The 24373-nt window shown below is 42.9% G+C and overlaps 1 protein-coding gene across 1 annotated transcript; it reads left to right on the top strand.

Annotated features, from left to right (window-relative positions):
* The first annotated feature begins 4682 nt into the window (after window positions 1-4682).
* On the top strand, window positions 4683-24056 carry TMPRSS7 (transmembrane serine protease 7). The gene is made up of 15 exons (XM_035115483.2): window positions 4683-4762; window positions 5051-5244; window positions 7257-7295; window positions 9576-9804; window positions 10346-10476; window positions 12285-12397; window positions 13749-13855; window positions 15457-15593; window positions 16770-16877; window positions 16972-17082; window positions 18003-18119; window positions 20726-20903; window positions 21821-22089; window positions 23107-23243; window positions 23837-24056. Exons 1-15 carry the CDS (start codon window positions 4695-4697, stop codon window positions 24005-24007), a joined length of 2109 nt encoding a protein of 702 aa, XP_034971374.2. The 5' UTR covers window positions 4683-4694; the 3' UTR covers window positions 24008-24056.
* The last annotated feature ends 317 nt before the right edge of the window (window positions 24057-24373 follow it).

The raw sequence follows: 24373 nt of genomic DNA, 5'->3' as shown, positions 1-24373 counted from the left end.
TCTTTGCTGTTGGCATGTTATTTTTTTATAGTGTACCAAAGAAACAGTAGTAAAATGAATAAACAGACCATGCAAAACAGATTTAGGAGTGCATGGTGGTCCTAACTGAAAAATAAGACTCATTGAGATTTACATTTGCATAAGCATACCGGGATTGTGTGGGATATCACAACTGCTGTGGCATTTTGATAAAGCAATAGAGCACTGAAGACTCACTCGCGACCACAGAAATGGCAGGCAAGGCATGCCATTCAAGTGTGGAATGAATATGTCTGCCTTTGGGAAATGCTGAATTGAGAGATACTGGACATTTATCTATGTGATTCTTTCCCCCTCTTTGATTAAGGTATCAAATGTATCCGTACAAATGGCAGATTCAGAAGAAAAGTGGGAAAGAATTGCAAGGAAACTCAATAGGTCAGCAAAATCAAAGAGGAAAGCCAAAAGAAACAAGTCTCTTTGGAATTTTCAAAATAAAATCATCCTGTTTACAGTGGTCCTCTTCATTGTAGGTGTTATAACTTGGACGTTATTGTGGCTCTTTATTGGTGAGTTTCTGTATCTGTTGCCTAGGCAATGCTTTATAAGGTCTTTCCCCATATTTACATTTAAAGAACACTCATAGAGGTATAAACAATGCTCTAGAAAAAGGTTTTCTATTTTGTTGCTTTTTATTGGCTCTAGAAAAATGTTTTCTTTTTACAATGGAGGCTGTTTTTCTCCTTCAGAAGATGTGTATGCTGGAATGTCAGTTAAAAGAGAATCCTAGCAGTGTCTTGGAAAACCTGTTCCTCAGAGCCCAACATTTAACTAGCTATAGGAGAGTAGTCTGGATGAGAATTTGGTTCTATAAGGTGTGCACCCACAGCTCCAAAGTGAGAGGAAGGTCTCCATTAGCTATTCTTCTTCTTAATGAATTGTCCTCCACCATAACCAACAAAAACCCAAGTTTTGTGTGTGCTTTATGTGATTTTCTGTAAATGCATTTCTTCCTTGTTTTGCTTCATGATTGAGACTGCGCTATTACATTATTTTTCTGGCTCTATAGTGAAAACAACAACAAAACAACAACAAAACAACAATAACAACAGTTTATTATTTATACCCCGCCCATCTGGCTGGGTTTCCCCAGCCACTCTGGGTGGCTTCCAACAGAATACAATAATCTATTAAACATTAAAAGCTTCCCTAAACAGGGCTGCCTACAGATGTCTTTTTAAAGGGCAAAATGCTAATATATTATTATGTAGTGAAATTCCAACATACAGTGGTACCTCAACTTACAAACGACTCAACAACCAAATTTTTCGACTTATGAATGAGGCAAATGGCTGCACGCTTACGAATTTCGTGACATCCAAATGGAAACTGCAGCTGTTTTAGATAAAGTTTTTTTGACTTACGAATTTTTAGATGGGGTTGCTTCGACTTACGAATTTTTCCATTTCCAATGCATTCCTATGGGAAATCGCGTTTCCAATGGCGCTTTTTGACTTATGAATGTTTCGACCTATGAAGGTCCCTTCGGAACGGATTAAATTTGTAAGTCGAGGCACCACTGTATTAAGGAAAACCTGGTTATCATGTGGGGGTCTATTGGCTAGTGTCTGTGCCCTTGACAATATACTTTCCCCAAAGCAGTTTAATCGTTTTTAAAATAAGTGTTCATTCTATGTAAGGATGGACACACACATACCGTAGTCCAAAAGATAAGGCGATGCACATGACTGGTTACTGATCCACTATTCAGATTGCAGGACTGTGTGCGAGACTGCACAGACTATCATTGTGTGCTACCTGGTTGGTGTTGACCCATATCAGAGCCTTGGTAGCAGTTCTCCATTTGTGAGATGCTTTCCCTGGTGAGGTGCCTCTGTCTCCCTCATTATTAACATTAAGGAAAGCTTGAAAAACATTCCTGTTCATCCAAGTGTTTGATGGCTGAAAGATACTATTCCTGGCAACCTTGACATTATTATGATTAGCTATGAGGAATGAGGACACATTACGTTTTTAAACTTTGAAAAAAGTTTTGTTTTGGTGCTTTGTTGTGCTCTTTTTATTGCCATAATGAAAAAAGGCAAAATAAAAATAACACTCACCTTTTTGTTTTACAGTTCAGGCAGAAAGCAAAGATGCACTGTATTTTGTTGGATTATTTCGTGTTGCCAACATTGAGTTTCTCCCAGAGTATCGGCAGAAGGAATCCAGGGAGTTTCTCTCTGTTGCACAGAATGTGCAGCAAGTGGTAAGGAAAAAACGCCAACCCTTGTGTTCCACATTATCACCAAAGCATATGCAATAATCAGCTGGTTGTGGGGACCCAGCAATGCTTGCCTTTTGTAGTGTGTCAATAAAGGGAGATAACACATTCTGGAATTTTCTCTCCGCGTCGTATTTGCAGTACCATAGAAAGATTCCTGCTGGATGGATCAGGTTGAAGGCCCACCTAGTCCAGCATCCTGTTCTCACAGTGGCCTGCAACAGAACTCTCCCTGCTGGAGTTTCCTAGCAACTGGTATTCAGAGTAATACTGTCTCTGGCCATGGAGATAGAACATAGTCATCATGGCTTGTAGACACTGTTTGCCTTATCATCCATGAATTTGTCTAATCCTCTTTTATAGCTAAGTTGATGGCCATCACTACAATGCCACAATGTCATGTAGTCTTCCCAGGGAAAACAGAGAAAAAGAGAGGGAGGGAGGGAGGGAGGGAGGGAGGGAGGGAGGGAGGGAGGGAGAATCATAGAATCATAGAAGTGTAGAGCACACCCTGAGGGTCACCAATCCAACCCCTTGCTATGCAGGAATCTCAACTAAAGAATCTAGGACAGATGGCCCTCCAACCTCTGCTTTAAAACCTCCAGCGAAGGAGACTCTAAAGTTTCAAGTGAGTCCATTCCACTGTCAAACAGATCGTACCACCAGAAAGATCTTCCTCATGTTGAGTCAGAATCTCCTTTCTTGTAACGTGAATCCATTGGTTTGGGTCCTCGTCTCCAGAGCAGGAGATAACAAGCTTCTTCCATCTTCCATGTCACAGTCCTTTAGATATCTGAAGATGGCTATCCTATCTCCTCTCAGTCTCTTAGCCAGGCTAAACGTACCCAGCTCCCTCAACCGTTCCTCATAAGGCTTGGTTTCCAAACCCTTGATTGTCTTGGTCACCCTCCTCTGTGCATGTCAAGGATTGTCAATAGCCTTCTTAAATTGTGGTACTCTGAACTGGACACAGTACTCCAGGTGTGGTTTGCCCAACACACACATGCAAACACACATGCAGACAATGGACCCCCCCTTATACTGAGTCAGACCAGTATAAGGTCCATCCAGCTCAGTATTGTCTACACAGATTAGTGGGAGCTGTCCAGGATTTCAGACAGGAGTCTCTGCTATCCCTCCCTGGAGATGCCAAGGATTGAACTTCGGACCTTCTGCATGCAAAGCAGATGCCCAACCACTGATCTGCAGCCCTAATATGGCTTCTTGAAGGAGTACACAGCTTTCAAAGAACTAAATTCAATAGTTGTTGGAATTTGGTACATTCTCTCCAATAAAGAGTGCTTGAAATGGTGCAAAGGAGAGCAAAGGCATGGGTCTCAGTCTTTAATGTATATGTTTAAAATACAAGATTTGTCTGTGTGCATAAGTTATGCTGCACAGTCACTATCCAGAAGGTCCCATGCAACTTGTACAGCCACATCCCCAAAATTAATGGGTGTTGGTGGACTGGATGGCTCAAAACTAACTGACCAAACTTTCAGCACTGTTTGCTGGTCTTCATTGAATTTCCCCTTTCTCTTAACTCACTGTCTCTGTTATTTATTTACTGTGCACTGGAAAACCAGCCAAGAGCTGGAAGAAAAACATGATTTCCAGGGAAGCACCACTTCCCAAGGATTACTTATGCTTTACATTGAAGATGCACCTGTTTACATAGGCATTCCCTCAATCTCTCAATCTGAGTCTTCTGATTTACCACAATCATGGTGCTGTCTTGATAGAATTGTTTTACTGCATATTTTATAGATGTGCCTATTTTAATTTTTAATGAGATTGACTTATTGCATAGTTTAAATATGGATGCTTATATTTTAATGTTTACATAACTGGGTGGGGTTTTTGTGTATAAAGTTGCTCAGAAGTCTATATTGGCATTAATATGAATAATACAGTCAACAACTTAAATAACATATCATAAAAGGTACCATAAATCTCCAGTACTGCCTCCTTCAAAGCTGAGAATGATATGCTTGTTATAAATCAACAGGGCTGCTGAATCTGCTGTACTGCATATCAGGCAATTCTCAGGGTGCTTCCAGACTGTCACTATTTTGGGGCAGGATTCAATCACATACAGACAAATTCAGGTTGCACAACTAAAGTTTATTCAAAGGTCTTGCATAACCTATTTCCTTCCCCAAAAGATCAACTCTTTGTGATAAGAAAAGGAATGGGGGGGATGTGTACCAAAAACTGCGGGGGTAACCCCTCCTTGACACAACATTGTCTAACCTCCCCACAAAGAAATCAGAATGAATGCTCATTAAACAGTCAGCATTGTCTAATTGCCCTGCAAAGAAATCAGGATGAACACTCAATAGGCCAGAGATCTGGAAGTGCCCTCAGCAAGATTAATTTTAATTTAGTCTGTGTGGGATTGCCCAACCATTCTGTGCATCTTCTCTTTCAGATGAACTTGGTATATACCAAATCTGCTTTCTCCAAATTCTATAAGCAATCCATTGTCTCAGATGTCAGGTGGGACATATTTTCCATTTTATTTGTGGCTGGGGGTCTTAGCGAGAAATAATGTCGAGTTGCAGCATTTACTATCCGTGTACTGTCTCTTGTTGCAAACCAAAAGCCTCATCATATGTGACCAAATCCAAACAGCACTCCCATGTCCCATAAAGTGTCTTACATTTTAAAAATGTTCGTACATTAAAAAAAAACCAAACAACAACAATGATGAGAGAAGCTATAGATTTTCAAGCACCTGAGTCTCAGAAACGCCATGCTGTAATTTCCTTTTTCATTTGATTTCAGTAACAACAACAATGGGGGTCTTCTTGTCCATTTCTGGATTGTGTTTGTGGTGCCACAGGCTAAAGGCCAAGTGTTTTGTGAAGATTGTGTAGCTGCTATTTTAAAGGACTCGATTCAGACAAGCATCATCAATCGAACCTCAGTAGGGAGTCTTCAAGGCCTTGCTGTCGATATGGACTCCATTGTGCTTAGCGGTTGGTATTCCTTGGCAGTTGCTATTTTTCCTCTGAAGAAAGTGAACCTTCTGACACAATTAATAGCTTGCTGTACTAAAAAAAAACCTAGAATCCATAACTTTTGCCTCTGAAATAATCACCTCCTGGAACTGGAAAAGCAGAATTGCTATGTGGGGATCTGAACTGGGCCTAATGGTGCTAATCCAATTTTTAATTTAATTGGATTTGTGTCCCTTTGTGTTTATCATCAGTTAATGACATGTGTCATTGGAATGTTCTCCCTCCTAATGACTTTTCTATAGAATTCATTCAAGGAGGAATGTGGTCATGTGTCTGCTTTGATATATATGGTGTCAGAGCTAGCCCTACATTAAGTAGAGTGAGGTGTCTACTTCAGACAGCTAGTTTTTGATAGGGTTGTGCACAGTGCCCCTGCCTGGCCTAATTTGGGCCTCCAGGATCAAGCCAATCCAGGGAAACTTGTCCTGCCCTGGATTCAGGCCCAAATAATTTTAAATACCCTCATTAAACATATGGCCAGGAGAAGCACTCGGGAAAGAGATATTGCACCTCCACCCACTTAAACCAAGAGCATGGGGGTTCCCACCTGCAGGGTGCTGCTTCACAAGTGGCTCTGCTAAGGGGAAGGAGCTTGTGAAGAAACACCCTGAAGTAAGGTTACCAGACGTCCCCATTCCCCAGGGGACAGTCCCTGGATTTACAAATCAGTCCCCTGACAAAATCCATCCCCTTCAACTGAAGTTGAAAAGTGTCCACGGATTCATTGAAAAAATCTGGTAACCTTACCCTGAACCCCACAGGCTGGAATCCTCCACTCAACAGAGTGGAGAATTAATGTATTGCTTTTACCACCAGGGAGAAGCGAGAGGCACTCCTGGGATTTTCAAGCTCAGGTGGTTGGCCTTGGGACTATTATCTTACCTTACGGTGTGGGGTGGGTGGGTGCTTTAAGCAATAAGAAATGTTTTTGGCCAACCCTATGTGGAGTTCCAGAGTGAAACCAGCTGGCAGGATCCCATATCCCTCTCATAGCTGCCAAGTTTTCCCTTTTCTCGCGAGGAAGCCTATTCAGCATAAGGGAAAATCCCTTAAAAAAAGGGATAACTTGGCAGCTATGATCCCCCTCCCTGCCAAGTTCGTTGCAATGCATGTTAAGTCTTTTCGTCTGAATAAAATCCTGGAAAACATCCTTTCATGACGGCTTCACAAATTCACACAAATTATTGTCATATCAATGGGTCCCTAGTCTCACGTTCCGAATTAACACTGCAGTGCAGTGCAATCTCATATTGTGTGGTGGTTACATTCTGGAGATGGCACTTATATGCAAAAATGTGTATACTTCAACCAGCCCTTTGGAGCTACCCAGTGTGAGCATCCTTACCTTTCCAGAGTTGTACACCATGTGGGCCTTGCCTGTTCCCCAAGCAAGGCAGAGAGCTTTTACCAGGCTCTGGGATGCTCTCATGATATCTTGTGGGACTGTTCAAGCTCCAGCATGATATCACAAGTGCATCCCAGAGCCCAGCAAGTCTGAGAGCTTAAATGCTCCGAGGAATAGTTCAGTCAGTAGAGCATCGGACTCTAAACCTCAGGGTTGTGGGTTCAAGCCCCACATTGGGTGAAAGATTCCTGTATTGCAGGAGTTTGGACTAGATGATCCTTCTGATCCCTTCCAACTATGCTTCTATGATTCTTTCTGCACTGAGAAAACCCTGCACAGAAAGAGCATTTAAGCTGTCTGTGTCCCATTATGGGTTGCCAGACTCAAAAGAGAGCAGGGCAATTTAAGGCACAGAAGTCCTGTTCACTATTGAGTCTGGCAACCCTACATTCCATGCATGTCATTTGTATGATTTCTACTGGCCAGACTTCAGCCACTTCATGTTGAAATCACACATGTTAAATGCACATAGGTTGTGATCATACTGTATTACATTCATATGTTGCCTGCTGGTCCGTTTGTTTAAATATGTGCAGAATCATTTGTATTTTCTCCTCCAATGCAGTTGGGCTTCGATCTGATTACTCTTCAACAACAGGAACAGGTACATGACTGAGTTTTTTAAAAACACATTTTCCCATTTAACACATTTCAAAATGGGAAATGTATATTATGTAGTGAAAATTGAATCCTGCCTCTATCTGTATCACCTTCTACAATGTAAGCTTCGTACAGGGCTAAACATGGGATCTGCTGGGTAATTTAGCATTTAGACCATGCCTTTGAGTGCTCAAAGATGTAATTCTTACAACAACCTGGGAGGCAGGTCAGTATTGCGAAATGCTCCCTATTTCTCTGGGAGATAATGAGTTTCAGAAGGAGACACTACCAGGGGTTGGGCTTTCTTTAGAGGAGGGTCTTTTTTGTTTTTTTTTAAAATTGTTTTCAACTGTAGAGAATGAGTGGGAACAATCAGTGTGTACCATAGCTGCCAAGTTTTCCCTTTTCTCGCGAGGAAGCCTATTCAGCATAAGGGAAAATCCCTGTAAAAAAGGGATAACTTGGCAGCTATGGTGTGTACACTGATACTAGACAGCAGAAATGCAACCCTCACATCAGCTCTCCCAAGAGATCTTTGATGTGGTTCTTCATGCAAATAATGTGTACAGAAATGTGTTTATTAGGAGGAAGTATAGATAAAAATGCATATTCATGAGAATATATATAATATGCATTATATCAGGACAGTTGTTTGCAAAAAGGGAGAGCTCTGCACTAAAATGCTGCAACATTTTAATGAGAGGTGGTTTTTTTTAAAAAAAGTAAATTGATGCAGAAATATTGAGAATTAAACTTAAGACTGGAAAAAATGAGAAACTAAAATCAATATATTTGGCCATTCCTGCTAGCGACTGCTTCTAGGTCTGCTTCTTTCAATCTGAAAATGGCTTTTATTCCTCTACTCACCTGCTCTCCCACACATACATTCACACCACACATCTCTCTTTCTGTCTTTCCCTCTCCTCCTGTCTCATTGTTTCCAATTGACCTGTTTACTGAATATTCATTCTGAATGTTTGCACAACTTTGTGGAAATGCCATTTCTTTACTGAGTGCTTGTTCTGGTTTGTGGGGAGCACAGCTGGCCCATCTGTGAGGCAAGGTGAAGCAAGTGCCTTGGGTGGCAGGATCCTTAGGTGATAAAATTTCTTGGTCTGGTCCTGTCTAATACTCTCTTTCTTTCTTTCTTTCTTTCTTTCTTTCTTTCTTTCTTTCTTTCTTTCTTTCTTTCTTTCTTTCCTTCCTTCCTTCCTTCCTTCCTTCCTTCCTTCCTTTCTCTCTCTCTCTCTCTCTCTCTCTCTCTCTCTCTCTCTCTCTCTCTCTCACACACACACACACACACACAGAGAGAGAGAGAGAGAGAGAGAGGAGAGGAGAGGAGAGAGAGAGAGAGAGCTCCTTTGGTGTCTTCCCCTCCAATGCATCTCCTGGCTGAAGTAAGAGGCAGCTGCCAACCTGGTTAACTTTTGGGAATGGGAAGATAGGGAATATCTTATCCTTTGCCTCAGGGAGCAAAATGTGTTGGGTGGTTCTTGGTGAGGAGATTATATGATGTCACATCAAGCAATTATTATCTCACACTTTTCCGCTCATTTTTTCCTGTCGCTTTTCAAAAGTCCATTTTTAAAAAAGTGGCTGCAGCACCATTAGGTTGGGTGAAGCCACTGCCTCAGGTGACTGAATTCCCATAGGGGGCATCCCTGTGGACCCCCCACCCCACCTGCCCTGCAACCTCTGCCACCAATGTCTGGCGAGATCTCTCTGAAATCACATGAAACTTGGTTTTAACATCTGCTTTTATTGGCATTTTTAATCTGTATGATGTATTGTTTTTTGCAAACTGCTTAGATTGAGCAGCATTTAAATCCAGTTCATGTTGTTGTTGTTTTTAATACAGTGGTACCTTGGTTCCCGAACTGCCTAGTTAACGAACAAATCGGCTCCCAAATGCTGCAAACCCGGATGTAAGTGTTCCGGTTTTGTGAACATTTTTTGGAAGCGAATGTCCGTTTCGGCTGTTGGCATTGTTTCCGGGGCCAATCAGCCATTCAAAAGCCGCACCTTGGTTTTTGAACATTTTGGAAGTTGAACAGACTTCCAGAATGGATTGAGTTTGAAAACCAAGGTACCACTATACATAAATACATTTTGGGGAGTTTGAATCCAAAATCAAATGGGCAAATCTGGTTGTAAATGTCTGTAGGATCAATTGATATTTCATCAGTGACATGTGAAAAATATGATCTTGCCTCTCCGTAAGGCTCAAGCATTGTCTTTTATCAAGCATTGTAATCTCTATGACACTAATCACCATTTACTGTAGGTTCAAGTTGCATATATGATCTGCATGCAGACCGGCTGCACCAGCACTTTCCATTGGACATTTCAACAACATCTGGGAGGATGATCTGCTATTTCAAACTGATTGCATTGGTCGGCTACTTAATCCGCCTCTCCATAGCATCCATTCAGATTGAAGCAGACAATTGCATCACTGATTCGTTGACCATTTATGACTCCCTGATGCCAATCAAAAGTAAGATACTGTATCGGTAGGTATGCCTTTTCAGTACAATTTCTTTGGTTTCTGCAAGCAGAAAATAAGTTTATTAAAACAACAACAACATGTGTATATTAAACTTGTCTGTTGGCAGCCACTGTGGATTCCTTAGCAAGGTATTGCTTGCTAGCAGTATGTTGCTCCTAACAGCAGCTTGCAGACCAAACTTTATGGGAAGACCCACAAAAGAGTGTGTTGCAATAATCCTACCTCAATGTTATCAGTCCACCTGGGAGTCATCTGGAGAGAAGGGCAGGATAGATTGGGGCAGGGGTCCAAAAGGCATGTGATTGGCAAACATCTTGTCCATGTTATCGAATTGCAATAGCTGATTGAAGCAGATTGAACCTGATTGAACACACCTATAGGATCTGCTGTGTCAACAGTATCAAAGTCTAACGTGTTTACTATCACAGTTACTGTGGCTTCCTTAAACTATTGGCTAAGCAAAGGGCCAAATCTAGTAACGAGGCTTATGATGCATTGTAATCCCCATACTTTCTACACAATGAAGAAAAATCAATTTGTTTCAGAATTTGTGAACCAACCAATTCATTCCTGTCTTTCGTTTCTACAAATAATTTGATGCTGGTTACTCTGAAGTCCACGCAAGTGAAGAAAGTGAAGGAATTTCATGGATACTTTGAAGTGATCCCACAAGAAAGTAAGTGTTCTCATTTGTTAAATGCGGAAACTCCGGCTGTAGACTCATCATTAGTTAAGTTTCCCCCCCTACCATCAAAAACGTGAAACATCAGTTGCATTTTCATTATGGAAATAACCAGTATCCCTTTTACTCCATTATGCCAGTAGATGGAGTAGTTGTCAAATACACATATGACATGAGATTGTTAGTTTCACCGTAACTAGGAGGCTGCCTTGAATGAAGTGAAACCTCTGATTCATCTAGTTCAGTATTGTCTTCACGGACTGACAGTGGCTCTCCAGGTTTTCAGACACGGGACCTTCCTAGTCCTACCACAAACTGAATCTGGGATCTTCTGCATGTGAAGCAGGGGCTCTGAGTGATGGTCCTTCCCAAACGATTAGGGGCATTTCAAAATAACAAAGGTCATTATGTCACTGGAATCAAGTATATATTTTTCTTGTTGACATGCTTCCCCATTATGGGTCCTTGTGGTCCATTTCACCCTTTTATCTTTATCTGTCACATCTTTTCCAATAGGGACAGTTGTTGGGTCAGTGGGACAGACTAGGCAACCTGCACCTTGGTTGCAGAATATTTTGGAAGCCGAAAGGGCTTCTGGAGTGGATTACGTTTGACAACCGAGGTTTGATTGTATTTATATTTAATTTTCATACATTGACCAATGACCACCAAGCTGTTGGAGGTGGTCTCCATGATTATAGTTCTGCATGACTTCAATATTCATAGTTACAGGTAGGTAGCCGTGTTGGTCTGAGTCGAAGCAAAATAGAAAAAAATTCCTTCAGTAGCACCTTAAAGACCAACTCAGTCTTTATTTTGGTATGAGCTTTCGTGTGCATGCACACTTCTTCAGATATGAAGAAGTGTGCATGCACAAGAAAGCTCATACCAAAATAAAAACTTAGTTGGTCTTTAAGGTGCTACTGAAGGAATTTTTTTCTATTTTGCTTCAATATTCATGTCAAGGCTGCTATCTTTAGTTCTGCTTGGGACTTCATAGCCTCCATGACAATCAGGGGGCAGAACAACACACAAGGCAGGGCATGCACTAGACTTAGTCTTCACTTCAGGGCAAGTGCTGGAGTAGATGTTGGAGGGATGGAACTGACCTTTTTGTCATGGTTAGATCACTAGTAAAATTTGGGCTTGCAGCATCAGTATACCCCCATAGGGGTGGGGTGGGGTGGGGGCAATTCAGATGGTCTCAGAGAGTTACAGAATCTGATCTGGGGGATTTTCCAGCAGCCATATCTGATTATTCTTTTGAGGACCTAACTTCACTGTGGAATACTGAGATGGGGAGGACAATTAAGACAAGATCCACAGAGTGCCCCGTCTGACACTGCAAAGCTTGCTGTGTTCCTTGGTTTTCCCCAGAACTACAAGCAATGAAGCAGGCGGATGATAGCCAGAGCAAAAGTGATGCAATTTCTGGTGTGAAGCCAACCACATAGTGGTTAGAAAGCACAACCACATGCACCACGAAGTGACGATGGTAGCAAAAAAGACCTATGTCTCCATCATGTCCTCAAGTAGTCCTCAATATGATGGAAAAGCTGATATTACTTGCTCTGGTTAATTTTTATGCACCTTGTTTTGTGTCTGAGCTGTTTACTATGTTTTGCCTTGTTTTCATTGTCCACCGCCCTGAAACATATTTAAAAAGGCAGGGCAGAAATCCTAAAACAAAGTATTGCATAAAAAGAAGACAGACATACTGGAAGGAATGGTTCTTCTTCTTCTGGCTGATTCTTGGCTTCCAGATTGTGCAATAATATGAAAATGCATCTTTCTTTTCTCAGAATGCGGCAAAGCTATACTGGCATTGGGAAGTCCTCGGTTTGAAGGGAGAATCACAAGTCCTTATTACCCAAGTTACTACCCTCCGAAATGCATTTGTACGTGGAGTTTCCAGGTAATTTTGAAATCCCGTTGTGCAGGAGTTTCGCAGCTGCCCTTTGGTGTGTTTCGTGTCAGTTGGAAACAGGGCTCTCTGTCTGACAGTCTCTCTTTGGTGAGATGAAGTTGCAAGATTCTGAGCCCTTTGATCTCAGCACAAAGCTTGGATCTTTCTCCCTCTCTCTTGCTCTCTCTTTGTGGGTCAAGTAGCTGTAGTGGGAGATGAAAGGTTCCCTTGTGAGGGGATGGAAAGCTGCACTTCCTCTTAGCCACTGCCAGCCTGACCTCTTTCCCAAGGCTCTGATGAGCTGGCACCTGAGTTGTGGCAAGCACTGTTGCTCCCTGTAGCCTGGCACAGGGAAAACAAAAAGTGCTACTGCTGTGATGCGGACCCTGTGGTCAGTTTTGAACCAGCAGCATGCTAGTGCTTCAACTTGGGTGTCAGTGCTCAGATCTGGAAGTCCTTATTCACAGCTGTATCAGACTTTGATATGGCTACTCAGTGGGGAGAGATAGGCATAAGATCATAAGTAGGCTCCTGCTGGATCAGGATAGTGGCCCATCCAGTACATCATCCTGTTCTCACAGTGGCCAACCAAGTGTATACAGGAAACCTACAAGCCAACAGTGGAGGCCACACATGCCAGTTTCTGAGTGAGAATGGTGGCACAGTGTGTGACGCCACCATGCATGACATCCTGACATTGTACGTGTGGTGTCATGACGTCAGAGGAGCCAGGGTGAAGCCGAGCACAGCAGCCACACATTAGCAGCACAGCTTCAATGGCCGTGGCTTCTCCTGCTCCTGCTGTCACCACCAGCCTGGAGTTGCTTCCAAACTCCTTCCCGTCCATGGCAGCAGGAGGAGGAGCCAGAGCATTGAGGCTGCACCATGCTTGGCTCTGTGTTCGGCCTCATTGGGAGGTGTTTTGAAGGGCTCAGTCCCCAGGAGATGGTGCCCCTGATGGAGGTAGAACATTATCCTCCATGAACTTTTAAAATTTTATTTTAAAGCCATCCAAGTTGGGAGCCAATCATACATATCGAGGGAGAAAATTCCTTAGTAGACATTCTGTGCCTAGTTTGTTAGAGCTTCCACCCAAAGCATACTGCAGTAATAGCCAGGTGATTTTTGTCAAGGTAGCAAATGTTAACACACATTTAACCTACTGCAGAATGTGGCTCTCATCAGATGTGTTTCCATCCTTATATTGTTACTGGTATCTGCATGAATCTTGATAAGCTCTGGAACACTTGAAATCCTTGCATGTATATTATAAGAGCAGCAGCAGCAGTAGTATCAAGCTGAATTGTCCACAGTTGTTAAACATATTTTAAAAAATGTATCCCTTATTTCCTTAAAACAGACTCCCCTGAAAAATCTTGGCATAGCGCTGAAATTTCATAATTATACTATCAGTGAAAAAAGCATTAAAGGCTGTGAGCACGGATGGTGGAAAATTAACGAACACATGTAAGTATATGAATATAGGCTATATATTCTCGAGGAGGTAGGCAGCAGATTGAGGAAGTTGTCATAGCAAGTAGTCATGTGATAATTACATCGTCCTGATGGCCTTTATTTTAATGCGCACGGCAAGATACAAACTGTTGACATTTGCTTCATGTTCATTCTTCAGCATCATTTGGATAAGAAGTATCCTGTCTGGCTTGTATCAGTTGTAGAAGGGGGAAGGCTTTCCAGTAGCTGGAAGGCAGTAGCTAATGGTGTAGTGAGACAACAGTGCTTACCTGACTTCCCAGCAGTGGAGTCTCTGCTGCTTACTGGGAGGGAGAGTGGGAGAATTAAATGGTGGAGAGGTTGGTGCTGAGCAAATACACCAGCAGGAGCTCTGTATTGACTTAGCTGATGTGTTTGCTCAGCTTGGACCTCCCCAACACCTTGCCCCTCCTACTCTCCCTTGCCTTCAGTAAGTTGTAGCTACTCTACTGCCATAAGGTAACATAAATGATGACGCCCTGCCACAATGCCTGCTACTGGCCCAGATATTCATAAGAGCAAATACCTTTCTGGGTAACAAATATTTCTTTCTGGGCGACATTTTGAGGGTCACATGCCACTGATGAGTTGGCCAAAGGCAAAAGCTGGAAGGATATCATTCTCCATTCCAGTTGACATTAAGCCCAGATATTTATAGGGGCAAATACAGAACATGGTAGTGTGTGTGTCTGTGTAGAAATGTATAGCAGCACCCTAAATTATTTGACCTCAGAAACTTGTGAACATAGGAAACATACCTAATGATGCTATTTGTCCATTGACTCAGTACTGTCTATTCTGAGTGATAGCAACATTCCAGGCCAGGTGTGTGGAGAGAGATGCTTTCCATTATCTACTGCCCGGATTAACCGTGGAGACAATTAGAAATTTAACCTGCAACCGTTTGAATGCAAAGCACATCCTCTGTCACTGAGCAAATTCCCTACCCTAAGCATACAACAAACATGCAACCTCATATTAAAATACTGAGATCACATAAGAAAGCTTTACAGAGAAGGCAGCAACCTTTGAACCACTTTGTTTCACCATGTAAAAAAATAGCGTCATCTGAACAAATAGATTGATTAGCATGGAAGGGTTACGATACCCTCCAGGTGCCAATTTTAGTTGTGTCATTGCCACAATGTGCACTGAAAGGGGCTATCAGATGCAAAGTGGAAAGGCAATGGGCAGAACAATTAATTCCACATGTACAAATTTCCTTTGGGTGAAATTCAGTGTACCTAATACTCAATCAGCACAAGCATTTTTGCTACACTGCCAGAACAGCCTCTCCTCTCCTTCCTCTATGTGCTGTTCTGGCAGTTCTCTTGACCCTCCACAGTGGATTTGGGGGAAGTCATTGGGGTGCACATAGAGGGAGGAGAGGATGGGGAAAGCCCAGTTGTGCTAGCTGGAGTTGAACCCGACTCTTACTCTTTTGTGATGATTTTAGCATGTAGTTGTTAAAAACGTTGAAAAATTCAAATATACTACTACGACTACAACTGTTCTTGTCTTTTAGTGTGAAAGATGTTCCATGCCCCACAAGTTAACATACATTCATCCCACAGGTATTGCGGTTATTACATTGATCATCAATCAATATTCCGAGTTGCAAGCTTTGCAGTTAACGTTGAGTTTCAATGTAGTTCCAAAATTTCAGAGCAGCCACTGCTTGTAGAATATGGAAGCTACAATATCAGCCAACGTAAGACTGATTTTAACTTTCCTTTATAGCTTTTGGAACACCACCTGAATGCATCTTTACTAAAAAAATACTGGATGCCATCTTTGGCATGCAGGATAATGCTGAGTTTTTGCGTGCGGACTATGTAGCCATAAAACAAAGTGCTCCCCCGTTTTTCTACTTTCTATCCAATAGTTATCCACATTTCGGCTATATAAGCTTGATGTGACATGGATTTAAAAACATTAGTATAAGATGGCAGCCACTCCTATTAATTTTTTAAAAAAGCATGACTTGCTAATGCACGGTAAGCAACATGACTTGCTAAGTATGCTGAAATATGAAACTGTAACAGATGGATCAGACTTCCCAAACCTGGTGCCTTCCAGATGTTTTGGACCACAACTCCAATCATCCCCAACCTACAGAGTTGACCTGGCTGGGGTTGATGGAAGTTGTAGTCCAAAATATATGCAGATCACCAGATTAGGGAAAGCTGAAATAGATTACACCTATAAATGATTTGGCAACTCAGCTATTGAGTTAACCTTTCCTAGTAGAGCATGGCATGAGATTGAGAAGTATCCTTGTATGCTATCTTTCTTAGACTATACGTCCCAGCTTTGACCAGTATCTTCTTTTCCTGATAAATTGGTAGTTTAAAATTTTATCTCAGGTTTATGAGTAACTCACAAAATAATATTTCATTGAGTTTTATTAAAAGGCAGTACCTGCCAAGTAGCATTTCTGCCCCTTTGTAATAAATAGGAGTGATGCAAAAGCACCTATGAAGCACATTTCATTTTGGGAGAACCAAGTGTGTCATTAACTGGTGCTATGCCATTTATTTCTCCAGCTTTTCTTTTCTTTTCTTTTTTTTTTCTTTTTACAATTTCCCATCATTATATGAAAAGGCATTAAATTTGAAAAATATTAGGTAGTGAAATATTTAATGAAATATTCATGAATGCAGTGCAGAATTTGTGTTGCTCTTACCTTACTTTGGAGGTGCCCAATCCCTCTACAGATCATCTCACCAGAGCTCTGCACTCTGCAGCCTTCCCAAATGCCCTGAGAATATGGCAGGAAAAGAAAACTTTTGAGATAGTTGAGAGTAGGCTTCAGCACAGTATAAGTGTAAGAGCCAAAATTACTTTGAAAGTTAGAGGTCCTAACTGTTTCCCCTCTTGCCTTCAGCTTGTCCACTTGGATCTTTTGAATGCCACACAGGTTTATGTGTTCAACAAACTCGGCGCTGTGATGGGATCAATGACTGCTTTGATGAAAGTGATGAGCTCTTTTGTGGTTAAGTATCGGTTGCAGATGAGCCCTGAAAATATTATGGCCATTCTTTAAAGTTACCTTTCTTAGTGACTTGCTGCCTTTCTTCTCATTTTAGGTGTTTCCAAAGAAAACTGTAACACCAGCTTCCTAACACAGCACCATTCCCTTTTCTGTGATGGAATAAATGACTGTGAAGATGGTCAAGACGAACGACACTGCACTGAAAGTGAGTCTCACCCCATTAAAGTTGTTAAGTGCAACACTTTCACCTCACAAATTGCTCATTCTAGTTATTGTAGTGATCCACTTTATTTTGGGCTTGATACTAATTCAAGACCATTATTTTTAGCTCTGATTTTTCTAATCAGGAGAGGAGAGAGATCTGTTGAACGGGTTGCTTTCCATTCATGCAACCATTGGATACAACCTTTTGTCTCTGACTTAAAAAAAACCCCAAGTACTGGTGTCAAAGTGAGCTGGTAGCACCTCGTCTGGATGCAAGCCTTTTGTGAAACTGAATGTCGGAAGATTCAGGGCGGACGAAAACAAGTCCTTCTTCACAGAGCACAATTAAAATCTAGAGTTCACTACCACAAAATGAAGTAATGGCCACTGGCACGGATGGCTTTTAAAAAAGGATTGGACAAATTTATGAATGATAAGGCTATCAAAGTCTACTAGCCATGAGAGCTATGTTCTACCTCCACAGCTGAAGGCAGTAGGCCTCTGCATACCAGTTTCTGGGGAACACGTGTGGGGAGAAGGCTATTGAGCATCAATAATGCCCCACTAGTGAGATTCTGATAGGCATCTATTTGGCATCTGTGATAATTCCCCTCACAGAGCTACAATTCTCAGAGTTCCCACTCTATGCTCCAGGCCCAGCCATCCCTGGCACATGTCTCTTGGAAGTTTGCTCAGGCAGGTGTGCTCAGGCAGAATAGGAATTGACCATTAAACCGTTTTGAGAATTGTCGCTCAGTGAGGGGAATTGGGGTCTCATAACAACTCTCAACACACTTAACAAACTACAGTTCCAAAGTTTCAATGTCTGAGCCGGTGCTGAATCGTTGTCATTTCTTGGATGAAAAAATGAATAAAACAGAAACTGCTGAAGCATGTATTTTTTCACTGGTTCTTTTTCAGGCATTCCGTGTACCAACAATACATTTAAGTGCAGCAATAATATTTGCTTCAGGAAGCAGAATGCAAGATGTGACGGGATTGTAGACTGCCTCGATCGAAGTGACGAAAACAATTGCAGTAAGTCTGATCAAGGCTGCAATCCTTTAAAATATGCTTACTAGGACAGCCCGTCCTACCCTAGCATCCTCCAGATGCTGTAGGACTACAGATCCCATCAGTCTACAGCAAGGGTGGCCAACTCTCAAGAGACTGTGATCTACTTTCAGGATTAAAAACTGGCAATAATCTGCCCCCCTTTTGGGGTGGGTTCTGTTCTCTTTAGAGAAGAGAAAGCCCTGTTTTTAGGGGTTAAACAAAGCTTATAGGAGGGTGACTTCCATTTTTGCGGGGGTTAAAGGCAAGGGACAAAGGGGTAAAGTCACTCACATAAAGATCACTATGGATGAAAACAGCAGCACTGAGAAAGCTCTGTCTTCCCTTCCAGAGATCAAACCATAGCTGTCAGCCCTCCCGTTTTTGGCGGGAAACCCTCGAATTTAAATCCGTTTCCCGCTGCAACCCTGGATTGTAAAATACCCTGTAAATGTCCCGGCTCCCGGCTGGCTGCTAGCTCACTTGCCGAGTGCTGCCGGTGCTAGGCTGCCCAGACATGCGGACACGGGCAGTCCGGCCCCGGAAGTCGCTTCTGCGCATGTCTGGACATGCGCAGAACCGATTTCCGGTGCCGCTCTGCCCATTTCTGGACACTGGAAATTGGGCAGAGCCGGCACTGGAAGTCGCTTCTGCGCATGTCTGAACATGCGCAGAAGCGACTTCCAGTGCCGCGCCACTGCTGATCCCTTATTTTCCAATCCGGAAGTTGACAGCTATGGATCAAACTACAATGGAGGGTGGGGCAAGGGGGTGGGGCAGGAGTCAGTTTTACCGCCACTAAGGAAAGGGAGCCAGAGATTGACCACGATCCAACAAAACTTTGCAGGGATCTACCAGTAGATCGCAATCGGCCTGTTGGATATCCCTGGTCTACAGCATGGCTAATGGTTGGTGATGATGGGAATTATAGTCCAAAATAACTATAGACCACCAGGTTGTAGAAAGCTGTGCTACAGAATTATGGTGCATCAAATATGGTGCATCAAATACAGACGACCTTTGCATTCAAAGGTCCTCTGCTGCACTCCACCTCCAATCTGTTTCAGATTTTGAGGGTGGGGGTGGATGGGACAGGAGAGGGAGAGGAAGTTCCATTGCATGCATGGAAGTCCCTTGCACAGGGGTGTAGTGTGGGTTGCCAGTCCCCGGGGTGGGGCAAGTGTTGTGCCATCCTGTTGGCCTGGACAGCGTTCAGTCCCTTCACCAGCCAGAGTCTAATCAAGCGAGTCTCTCCTTGCAAACTAGCCCTAGCCTGGGAGCAGAGATAAGGCAGAGAATCTCGAAGCCATTATTTCATTGATTCAGATTAACTAGCTATCAAATATTCTGAAAAGGATCACAGGTGGTTTCAACAGTGTGGGCAGAAATTCTAGTCAAAGCTGATGTGCATGAGCATCGGAAAATGACTCATAAGAAACACTCAGCTGGGATGTTCACATCTGAATGGGGAAGTCACATCTCCATTTAAAAACAGAAACAAAAGCAGCTTTCTGATTCACGTGAATTATTGGCTTTAATTTTCAAAGCTGCACATGCTTCTCCCAGCCCATGCACACTGCTCTGTACAACACAATAGGTATTCATTAGCATATTTAAGTCCATAGATATTGAAAGATACCTTATGCCAGGTCAAACGGCTCATTTAGCTCATGATAGTCAACTCTGACTGCCAGTGGCTTTCGAGGGTCTGAGGCAGAGGTCTTTCACATCCTTTGCTTCCAGATGCTTTTATTTAGAGATGCCAGGGACTAAACCTAGGAAGCAAACTGAAGCTATGGGAACTCTTCTTCCAACTGAATGTAAATAGATTATGGTGCTTGATCCACCACAGAAAATTCCTGGGCCTAACTAACAGCTGCATGAATTAATCTGTAACTCCTCAATCCCTAATAATAGATGAAGATTTAACTCAGTATAGAATCAGAGATAATGACATCTACCATTTACATTAATTACCAGTGGTCTCTGTAAGGCAATCAAAGTGTCACTGGGTCTCCGCCTATCTAAGCCATGCAGCTTCTTCTGCAGGAAACAGGACTTCGCTTATCTCAGTCATTCCCCATCTGCCACAATGTGATAAAGTCCAATGAATGATGTGCTACATGGATTCCCATCCCGTAACTAGGCTCTCATTGCACCAGCCACAGGTTTGCATAACAAATCCAGAGGATATTGTGTCGGTCCCTATACAGACAGTGAGGACTTCCAACTTTTTTCCTAATGGCAATTGTACACAGTGTTTGAAACTTGGGGCGAGTTTTTTAAAAGTTGTGTGCCCCCATGCAAGGGCCTTGTGTAAAACAAAAACGTAAGTCAGAAACCCTCCTGTGCATAAATAAACCCTTAATTTGCACCAGAAGGGATCATTTGAATCAAGACCACTGTCATGTGTTTCCTAGCACTCCAAAAAGGCAGACCTCAGTTTGCACACGAACTAGTTATATTTAGAGTGCTCAAGTTCAAAAGGATTAGTTAACAGATCATCCAGTTAACTGTATTATTGGAAAATCATGATTCCGCCATGGCTGCTACCGCAAGGGAAATATTGAACTGTTAACCTTCTTCCAAAGGCTGTGGCAGCACTAAATACCGCAACATGCCCCACCGGATTGTGGGGGGGATGGATGCCCACGAAGGTGAATGGCCGTGGCAAGTCAGCCTCCATTTTGCTGGAGTTGCTTACTGTGGAGCCTCTGTGATATCAAAGGAGTGGCTTCTCTCCGCTGCCCATTGTTTTCAAGGGAACAGGTGAGTAATTAGAAATCCCTTCATCCATAGCTTCTCCTTTCTCATAACTCCAAAGTAGTGGCATGTATGGGATAGACATGGAGCACAATGCGCTCCTTCTTCTCCTGTTAATTTGTAACAGTCAACCATGCAGCGCAATTATGAGATTTCCAATATGCAGCTTGAAAAATAGCCTGACCTCCCTCGGCATATGTGAAGGGTCAGTGCACAAGGCTGCCTAGTGCTTGGCTTTTCCATTTCCATCTGTCCATGGCATATCCCTGCTCAGGGCCCACTTTGTGCTCCAGGCCCAACTACCCCTGGCACATGTCTCTTGCAAGTTTGCTCAGGCAGGTGTGGTCCTTGGCTGAACAAAATTCCCCGCTCCCACCTTAGTCCCACAACTCTTGTTTTAGATTCCTCAGTTGCACACCCTCCAACATTCCCCTGAAGAAAACGGGCACAAGGGCATGGTACCAAAAGGCACACATCTTTTGGTGCTGTGCCCTCGCCCGAGTCAGTTGACTCACACAACAGTGTGGCACCACTGCCAGTTCATCCCTGGGAAATTCTGGGCAGCGGTGTGCGGTCAATAGACTAGGGGGACTAGGCTAGTCCTCTAAATTTCCCCCTGGCACCTCCTTACCAAAGCCCATCTGCTTCTGTCTGGCTTAGGGAAGGAGACGTGATGCTCTAACAGTTCTACAAAAAATGTCACCACACGCCACTGATTCTGGGATGAATTCAGAAGCTCGGATGGCTTCTGTGATTTTGGGAATGTCCTGTTAAAATATGGACAGTTGGATGGTACGCAATTGGTGTGTGTGTGTGTGTGTGTGTGTGTGTGTGTGTGTGTGTGTGTGTGTACTCCAGAGTTTTCATACCTTGTTCTAGAAGTCTGGTTACTGATGCTTGCATGATAATCTCTTTTCCTTAAGGTTATCTGATCCTAGAATCTGGACAGCTCATATGGGAATGCGCACTCAAGGAAAAGCCAAATTTGTCTCTACTGTGAGGAGGATTATTGTGCACGAGTACTACAACAGCAGGAATTATGACTACGACATTGCCCTGCTCCAATTAAGCACACCGTGGCTGGACACAATGAGGTGGTTAATTCAGCCAATTTGCCTGCCTCCCATCACACACAGAGTTCACACTGGGGAGAAATGCTGGGTAACAGGATGGGGGCAAAAGCAAGAAACAGGTGAGCTTCCTGCTCCTTTTGGCCAACATGCCGGGAATTGCAATGAGAGGTTTTTTTGTTTCACTTTTTTATGTTTAGCACAAAATTTATATCTGTAACATCAATGCATAATCCTATTTTCTGGAAACAGATAATGGATTAGGTGACAAAGCAGAAGCAAAGAGAGTCCGTGTGGTGTCCTGGTTAGAGTGCCAGACTCAGACCTGGGGGACCAGGGTTCAAATCCACACTCAGTCATGAAGCTCACAGGGCCAGCCAGTGTCTACAGCAACACCCACAGGGTTGTTGTGGGGATTGAGGAGGGGCAAGAACCATATAAGCCACCTCAAGCATCTTGGATAGAAAAAATGGGATATACATGCAAAAAATAAATAAAAAGTGACTTGTTTTGCTCATTTTAAGCAACATCTGAACTCTGGCAAACAAGGTAGAACTTTCTGAAGGATCGATCAGCATTGTGCCATCCATGCCAGGGATGAGGAGGAGCCTATAACCCTTGGACTCCAACTCCCATCAGTCCCAGCCAGCATGGGCAAGGCTCAGAGATTATGGGAGTTGTAGTCCAACAATATCTGGAGAGCCACACGTCCCCTGTCACTGACATGCTTTCTATAATGGTTCTACTGGTAATGATGGATCATGAGGGCACCAACATAAAAGGGAGCCCTTTTTGTCAGCCTCAGTTGGCCACCTGCAATATGAGGACAGTAATATTCACTTACCTCACAGGATTATTGTAAAGATCATTGTAAAGATCAAGCACTGATTTGATCCATCTAAACTCATAAATAACAGTAACAACAATAAGAGCTAGGACAGAAACCAACATCACCTTTCTGTGGAAGAGAACCCCATTCCAGTATACTTTCTAAACATACGATATATAAATGAAGACGTTACTGTATTGGTTTTCTTAGATTTGATAAGAGCCAGGTTTAGTATAGTTGCTATAAGGATTGCTATCTAGATCAGGTACTAGAGAATGATCATCTTGCCTAAATTATTAAACTTTTCCAGATGATGAAACCTCAGCAGTTTTGCAAAAAGCAGAGGTAGAGATTGTTGATCAAACACTGTGTCATTCAACATATGGGCTTATTACAGCCCGCATGCTGTGTGCTGGGATGCTGTCTGGGAAAAGGGATAGCTGCAAAGTAAGTACCTTGCTCTCTCACATACTTGCCCCACTTATACTTGCTCACCACCGTTGCTTACTATTCCTCAACACCCCCCCCCCCAATATTACCACTGACTTTTGACTGCATTCCAGTTCAGGTCTGTGCTAGGAAACCTAATGACACTGGTCTCAACTGGATCTTATATACCCTCCCCTGACAGGTTGCTCTCCTGCAACCTGAGACTTCTCCTGCATGGAAGGTGCCACTGCTCTTCCCAATTCATACGTCTCCTGGTTCTGGAAGACAGGGGTGGGTGGGAGAAGATAGTGTGTCTACTGACCCATCTATTGGCTGAACAGCCTTTTCTTCGGCTACATCTGGTGCACCTTCCTCTATCTCATACTAGCTTGACTCTTCCTCCCCACCCACTCCCGCCTTGTGGATGGCGCCAATCCCCATAAATCACTGGTCTCCTCTCCTGGGTCATTCCCCATGCCTCCGCCACATACTCTTCAGAGCCCTGCCTGTCGCTAATCACCTGGGGACAGCTTTTATCCACATTGGTAGATAATTGATGCTATCAACATAAAGGATTGTGTTGACTTTTGAAAACAATGTCTTTTTTTAAGGGAGATTCTGGAGGACCCCTATCATGTCGAAGCAAAAGTGATGGAAAGTGGTTCTTGATGGGAATCGTTAGCTGGGGCTATGGCTGTGGAAGACCCAATTTCCCTGGAGTATACACAAGGGTGTCAAATTTTGCTACATGGATACACAAATATGTGCCTTCAGTTTTTTAATTTAGCGGCAATTACACTTGAAACAGAGTCAGCTCTGAAATGTCCTCATTAAAACCACATTTACTAAATGATTAGCGGTGTTTTCAGTTTGTCATTGTGTCTGCTACACCCATGGCCTCAGAATGAATGGCACGACCACATGCTCAATATGTAGAATTGTACAGAGGTCTTGAAAAATCTAGGTTCCCGCCTTTCTCATTCTCAAGTGATACCACAAAAACTTAATTTTTGGTATATTTTTAATGGTTATTTGCATCAAATGTAGGGGAAAAATATTTTATAAGACTACAACACTAGGCATGTGTCAGGATGCTGTCAGCAGCTCCCGGCTGGTTGCCCAAGAAAGTATTTTTAAAAATGGAAAAT

The sequence above is a fragment of the Zootoca vivipara genome, chromosome 4, assembly GCF_965207765.1.
Source record: "Zootoca vivipara chromosome 4, rZooViv2.hap1.1, whole genome shotgun sequence".
NCBI classification, from domain to species: domain Eukaryota; kingdom Metazoa; phylum Chordata; class Lepidosauria; order Squamata; family Lacertidae; genus Zootoca; species Zootoca vivipara.
This window is presented reverse-complemented; position numbering and strand designations above follow the sequence as displayed.

Bases quoted from the DNA above. Each gene is read 5' to 3' on its own strand.
- TMPRSS7 (XM_035115483.2), top strand. From the start codon at position 4,695: ATGAACTTGGTATATACCAAATCTGCTTTCTCCAAATTCTATAAGCAA. The intron at 7,296-9,575 runs GTACATGACTGA...CATTTACTGTAG, and splicing joins CTCTTCAACAACAGGAACAG to GTTCAAGTTGCATATATGAT. The intron at 22,090-23,106 runs GTGAGCTTCCTG...AAACTTTTCCAG, and splicing joins GGGGCAAAAGCAAGAAACAG to ATGATGAAACCTCAGCAGTT.